Genomic DNA, 7,288 nt, shown 5'->3' with positions numbered 1-7,288 from the left:
TTGCCCTTTGAAAGTGTTTGCATACATTCTCATATCCCGGCTCATTGGAAGAGCAATAATGTTTCCCCAAAGCACTTTGCTAAAGTAAATTAATTCTGATGCTACACATCAAATCACATCTATCACAAGGGTAGATGTGACTGTCAAGGTGCACGTTTAGATCTACATTAGTAACACACCCTTGGTGAGTGACTTTTGGAATACGCAGTTTGTGTGTGAATTCCTAAGTAAGAACGCAGATCCCCCAATCGCCCTGCGGTGCTGTTTTTCCTCGTTCTCTCTCCCCACACTCCACCCTATCCCTTTTCCAAACCAAGTTGTCTATTTCCTAGAAAGGTGGGAGAGAAAGCAAACCTGATCATGATCCACAATTGAATCAGAACCCAAATTACTATCAGTATATTTATGAAGGAAAATCCAACTACATACATACATTTTGGTGTGCATTTTATTGTGGATTGGAATCATATCTGTAATGAAGGGAAATTGCCAAAGTATCTTTTATTAGTTTGGAAGCTTAGCCTCTGCTTGCTGTGTCAAGGAAAGCAAAACTAAGCCAACAACGCTGGAGATATCCCTGTTCCATATGCACACTGACAGGAGAGGAGCGGTCTAGGAGATGCTTTTTGATTGATGACCAGAGAAGGATCTACACACACGTTAAATACAAATGGAAACACATCGGCACACGCGAGCCATTAGGCTGGCCCTCCAGCACCCAGGCAGGCGTCTTTCCAAAGTCACTCATACTCAGCGGTGCCAGGGCTAGGTCTCGTTATGCCTTTTATCAGCAAATACCTCTTTATTCCAGAATGGAAAACAAATTAGGAATTAAATACATCCAATATTGATGCTTTATTCCCCTAAGTCACCAATAAGAGAATGAATTTAATTTTAATACATTTATTCTTGTGTGATTCTTAATAAAACACTTTCAAAACATTCTGTACATTTCAAGCCACTCAGTACTGCGTTACATTTCTATAAATGTGATCTGTCAAGATGAGGTGCCGAGATGTCTCTGTACAAAGATGTACAATATGTACAGTCACTAGAAGTGCAAGCTGTGCAAAGCAGAGTCTAGAACACTAATTCATGCCAAGGCTTAGAAAAACATTTCAACACGTAAGACTAAAGCTGGAAACTGCGCTGTGGTTCTTGTCCCTGGGCACATGATTACTTTATAAACAAATATATGTATATGTCATATAGAAAGAATAGTTTGCTTCCTCAGCTCAGTCAGCACCATGCAGCTGACTGGATACATTACAGGCTGCTCTCCGCGGCCCCTCTCCTCCGGCCACCATTTTGCCACACTCAACTGTTGGCTCATCACTGAGCTGCCGCTGCCGCCACCTTTGGCTGAACCACAGTAGCAGGAGGAGACTTAAATTTGGGGAGATAAAGGCCAAACTTGTTTTCAATGCCAGCAAAAGTGGCTGTGGCAAGTCTGTATCCACCGATGTGATCAGGATTGGCAGGAGGAAGGTCTGCGATGCGTGACTTCGGGGTTGGTTCTGAGCCAGAGGGTTTGCTGTGGACAGGAAAAAGGCAATGGTTGGTTAGCATGCTTGAAGTTGAAGTGAGCGGCTTCCTAACCAAACGTTTTCAGCCTGATTCACGGGCTGCAAAGTTTGTCGCAACCATTTCGATGTCATCTATGCTGTGTTAGCCACAATCGGAAGCTGCCTTCAAATCAGCACATTCATATATTTGATTCAGAGGAAAAATGGTCTCAACTCAATGCTTATACTCATCACTACATAGGTATGGAAAAAAGATCAGAAAAAAATCACACAAATATTGGGTTATCGGAAAAGTTATGATGTACTTTTTCTGTTTTTCTATGTGAAAATGTGTCATGACATTTCTGACAACCCAATATTAACACTCTGAGAAGTCGGATTATGGCAGATTTTCTTCTTTCATACATTTCTGCTTTCCAAAATTCTCTGCACTAATATATATATATATAAATTAATCATTAAACTATACATTTCTGGGGACCAGCAGATGGTGTAATGGTTACATTGCTGGACTCCCACATAGTTTGCCAGAATTCAAGTCCCGGACCCAGCAACTTGGAACTCACACCAGGTGCGTGTACATGCGTGCCCAAAATCCTGAGCGGAAAATGGAGAAGAGACTGCAGCATGGCCATCCCACCTGGGGGTGATTTCTTGTTTTCTGTCTCTCTGTCTCCCTGGCGAGTGCACACGCCCTATAGTAAAAATCTCTCCCCTCACAAAAAAAGTATACATTTTTCTTTTGTATTTTAAAAGTGAACTTTTAACTAATAGATTCATAAAGGTTACTGCTAAAAGCACTTAAAGAGAAACAGGTTTAGTTCCTTTTTTACAGAATGTGAAAGCATAAGGTAAGTCTGAACCTTCATATTCCTACAATGGAATTTTAATTGTGATTCTTGGGTCCTTTACATAGGTCCCTCCACTTCTTGTTTCAACGACTAATTGCCTACTTAGCCCTTGAATATGAAAGGGATCCGCAGGCTTATGAGATGGGACTCAGAAACAGTACTTGGCCTTCCTTCTTCTAAAAAACTGATCACTGATTTCTTTGGGAATGACTTTCCCATGCAGCAAATTCAACAATTAACCTTCTTCCCCCTCCTACCCCCTTGCCTGCCCAGTGCAACCTGCCAAGCTTAAAGAAGCTCAATTTGGGGCCGGCAGGAGGTGCAGTGGTTAAGGCTCTGGATTCCCACATGGTCGACCGCAGTTTGAGTCCTGGACCTGGCACCTTAAAAATCACACTGGGCATGTGCGCATGAGTGCCTGAAATCCCAAGAGAACAGAGGAGAAGGGATTATAGCACGACCATCCCCCCGGGAGGTGATTTCTCACTTTCCCTTTCACTCTGTTTCTAGTGAGCACACGTACCCTATGGCAAAAAATTTTTTAAAAAAGGGAAAAAAGGGACCAGCAGTTACCGTAATGGGTTTGTTGCTGGACTCCCATGTAGTTGACCGCAGTTCGTGTCCCAGACCTGGTGGCTTAAAACTCACACCGGGCGCGTGTGCGTGCGTGCCCAAGATCCCGAGAGGAGAACGGAGGAGAAGGGATTGCCGCGTGGCCATCCTCCCTGGGGGCGATTTCTTGCTTTCTGTCTCTCTGTCTCTCTCTGTTGGGCGAGCGCACGCGCCCTATAGCAAAAACCTCTCAACAAAATTAAAAAAGGAAAAAAAAAAAAATAGGGACCAGCAGGTGGCATGTTGGTTAAGGGTGCTAGGCTCCCACATGGCCAACCATGGCTCAGGTCCCAGATCTGGTGGCTTGCTTTCTTGCTTTCTCTCTCTCTCTCTCTGTCCTCCTTTAGTCAAATTAAAATAAATAAAGTCAAATAAAATGTCTAAAATGACAAATTATTTTTAAATTTTTTTAACTTTAAAATGAAGCTCTATGCCTTACCAGTAATTATGTCCATGGGTGTAAAATCTCTGTGAGCATATTTTCTTTTTTTGTAATATATTAGCTCTACAGACAGCTATTACCTATATAACAATGCTCTGTTCAATTATGGAATATTAGAGATGAAAAGAGCTTGGTATTTGAATGAAAGAAAATTCACAAATGTGTTACTAGTATGCATTTATGCATTTATATTTCTTCTGGTGAATAGGTCATATAATAAAATCCATATTGGGACCAGCAGATGGCATAATGGCTATGTCATTGGACTCCCATGTAGTCAACCGTAGTTCGATTCCTGGATCTGGTAACTTAAACTCACGCTGGGCACGTGTGCATGTGTGCCCAAAATCCCGAGAGGAGAATGGAGGAGAAGGGATTGCAGCATGGTCATCCCCCCTGGGGGTGATTTCTCACTTTGTGTCCCTCTGTCTTTCTAGCAAGTGCACGCACCCTATAGCAAAAACCTCTCAAAAAAAAAAAATCCATATGAGAGGATCATAACTCCATCAAGCTGAGTATTTTTTAATACTAAAAAAAAAGACAATTATTCACATAGCATTTGAATTTGCTGCCTCCTTAAACTTTTCCCAAGTAGCTGCTTAATACTGTATATTGACGCCATTCTGAGGGGCTCACTCCTACCATAGCTCCTTTTTTTTTTTTTAATTTATTTGTTATGATTTTTCATTTTTTAATTTGGTCAACAGAGAAAGAGAAGGGGAAAGTGAGAAAACAAGCTACCAAGTCTGGGATTCAAACCACAGTCAGCTATGTGGGAGGCTGGTGCCTTAACCACCATGCCACCTGCCAACCCCTATACAGCTTCTTAAGGCCCTGTTTTCAGTGCACTGGTCTTAAAAGAGTCTCAGTCTTACTATCAGTTTTTCTAAGAGTTCTGAAAACACTTTTGTAGTAGGACAAGCATTTGGTTTGGTTTTGGTGACTTCTTGGTAAAAGAGCTGGGCGGCTGCACTTACAGTCCTCCAAAGTCAATGTAAAACCACCGCTGGAGAAGTTCGTAGGTGACCAAGGTAACACCAAACTGGGGTGAGGAGCGAAACACTCGAGCTGAAAGAGAGGGGAGGGAGACTTAACACCAGGATGACTGAGGCAAAGACGACCACTAAGTGACAAGCGCAGGACAACAGTTCCGTGTGGCCACGGCCCCCACCTGCAGTCCCTTTCCAAAATGCCGAGGGCCCTTCTTCCCGGAGTATCTTCCTGAAACAGTCGATGACACCACTGTACGTCGTCTGGCCAGCACGGGCGGCCACTTGCAGTCTTGTCTTGATGACATCAGCAGGGGTCACCAGAGAAGCAGCAGGCACACCTTTCAGGAGAAAGTCACATTTAATTCTTCCACACCACCTTACACGGGATGGAAATACCGCACGACAGCAAGGACGACTGGCGACTTTACCCACTTAAAGTCTTAAATAGATCTTGGGGACTCCCGGGTAAAGGGATACAGAAGCCGATTAACTGCTTTAGTGTGAACAAGACAAAAGCCTGCTTTTCTTTTTGAATTAAAAAGAAAATCACTGTAGCCTGCATGATCCCACATAACTGGGAAAGAGGAGAAATGTAGCAATATTAATAAGACGATTCCTGGGACCAGCAAATGGCGTAATGGTTACATTGCTGGACTCCCACATGGACGACCGGTTTGAGTACCAGACCTGGAGCCTTGAAACTTATGCCAGGCACGTGTGTGTGCATGCCCAAAATCCTAAGAGGAGAATGGAGAAGGGGTTGCAGCATGGCCATCTTCTGGGGGTGGGCGGGTGATTTCTTGCTTTTTGTCTTTTTTGTCTCTCTGGAGAGCGCATATGCCCTACAGCAAAAATCTTTCTCTCTAAAAAAATAAATAAATAAATAAATAAAAGAAGAAGACAATTTCTAAGAATTCTTTTTTGGTTTTGATTACTTCACCTCCTTTATTCCCCCTTAAATAAGATACAAGTATTTTTATGTATAATAAGTGACGGGGGCAGCTGCTGGTGTGATGGTGGTAAAGGTGGCTAGATCCCACATGGCTGACTGCACAGTTCAATGCAGATCCACCAGCTTGAAAAATACGCCGGCATCAGAACTAGCAGGTGGTGTGGTGGTTAAGGCGCTGGCCTCCCACAGTGGACCAGGATTCGAGTCCTGGATCCCACAGTATGACTATCACGCTGGTCACGTGTGCGTGTATGCCCAAAATCCTGAGAGGAGAATGGAGAAGGGATTGCAACATGGCCATCTCCCCGGGGCGGGGTGGGGTTGGGGGTGGGGGGTGAATTCTCACTCTTCCTCTCCAGTGAGTGCATGTGCCCTATGGCAAAAACCTTGAAAGAAAAAGGAAAAATATGCCTGCATGTGTGCATGCGTACCTAAAATCCCAAAAGGAGAAATGGAGAAGGGACTATGCGTGTCATTCGCTCTGGGGGTGCTTTCTCACTTTCCCTCCTTCTCACTTTCCCTCTTTCTCAATTTCTCTCTGTCTCTCCAGCAGTACACGTGCCCGCTAGCCGAGAAAGAGAGAGAAAGAGAAGGAGGTGAGAGGACAACGCCAATGTAATGAGCTGCCGAAAGTATCCGACGCCAAGCCGTAGCGTTTCTGCTGACTGTTGTCAACTGTCACGTGCACGGTATCAGCGTGCGAGGGGCTAACTCAACCGCTGCCTGTGACCCCATCGTGCTTAGGAACAGATGCCATTACAGCTGGAGTGAGGAGGCCAGGCGGCCGCTCACAGAGCAGGGGAGTCGATCACCGCAAGGCCTTCTTACCGCCCTGTGCCTGAGCTCCCTGCGGTCAGCAGCAGCGGGGTCAGCAGCCTGGAGACTGACCCACGGCGAGACTCAGAAGATGGATTTCATAACCACATCTTTTACTTATAAAACAGAACCGGGAACAAAAGAGCAGTGTAGCCTTCCCCTGGGAAAGAAATTTGATTTGGCCTGAGGTGACTGTCTCACACTGGGCAGATGGAGCTGGTGGCCTCTATTAGAGGACAACGCGAACACCTCCCCTCAGCACAGCCCTGCACCCCCGTCTGCTGATACCAGGTGAAGCGCCGGCCTCTAGAGGCAGGATTCGGAATGTTTCAGAGACTGCCAACAAAGCTTCGCTGGTGAAATTAGAACACCTCGTTCCTCACTCTGAAAACAGACATCGAACGTCTGTGGGTAAGAAGCTGGTGCTGACAGCTCCGTGGCAATGTTTACTGGGTTCCGCCAACCACTGGCAAAATGCCTGCCCACGATTGGATTGTTCTTCTCTGGCTGTTTTCTGCAGATTGGAAAGCACAAGGAAAAGCTTGGAGGGAAAAAGCTAGGTCCCACTTCACCCCAGGAGACTGGGGAGTACCAGAAATGGGCTGGATGAACACTGAGTGCCAAGACTGAGCAGAGAACTTGCTTTTAAATGTGCAACTGACTGAAACACAAATGGGAGAGGATATGGGTTTTATTGGATCCCAAATACAAGCCCAAGCTCCCCGAGGGGTTTCTCAGTCATCACAAGTCAACTTGCCCTCAGGCAAGGACAATGACCAGGTCCACCTTAATGCTCTCAGAACCAAGTGCTCCGGGCACACCAAGCACAGCACTCTCTGGGCACTGCTCAGGCTGTGCTCCAGGTAGCCAGTGCCACCGAGGAGAATGAGCCCAGCGGGTCAGAGCCACACAGTGGCCACGAGTCCACCTGGTCAGAGCCACACAGTGGCCGCAAGTCCGCCAGGTCAGAGCCACATGACAACCATGAACCCAGCAGGTCAGAGCCACATGGTGACCACAAACTTGGCAGGTCAGAGCCACGCAGTGACCACAAGCCTGGCAGGTCAGAGCCACATGTGACCACGAGCCCAGCGGGT

General features: G+C 45.8%; 1 protein-coding gene across 3 annotated transcripts in view; it reads right to left on the bottom strand.

The window, feature by feature from the left end:
* Positions 1-430: 430 nt before the first annotated feature.
* SLC25A12 (solute carrier family 25 member 12) overlaps positions 431-7,288 on the bottom strand; it is a 146,804-nt gene continuing 139,946 nt past the window's right edge. For all 3 annotated transcript variants that reach the window (XM_006141477.3, XM_006141475.2, XM_027776035.1), the window contains 3 exons: positions 4,603-4,761; positions 4,409-4,499; positions 431-1,534 (listed from right to left, as the gene is read on the bottom strand). In XM_006141477.3, the coding sequence (XP_006141539.1) occupies positions 1,333-1,534; positions 4,409-4,499; positions 4,603-4,761 (452 nt within the window). In that variant the 3' untranslated portion in view covers positions 431-1,332. The remainder of the gene's footprint in view (positions 1,535-4,408; positions 4,500-4,602; positions 4,762-7,288) is intronic.

Source organism: Tupaia chinensis, unplaced genomic scaffold, assembly GCF_000334495.1.
Source record: "Tupaia chinensis unplaced genomic scaffold, TupChi_1.0 Scaffold000056_1, whole genome shotgun sequence".
Lineage (NCBI taxonomy): Eukaryota > Metazoa > Chordata > Mammalia > Scandentia > Tupaiidae > Tupaia > Tupaia belangeri.
Note: the sequence above shows the minus strand (reverse complement) of the source record. Positions and strands in the feature narration are given on the sequence as shown.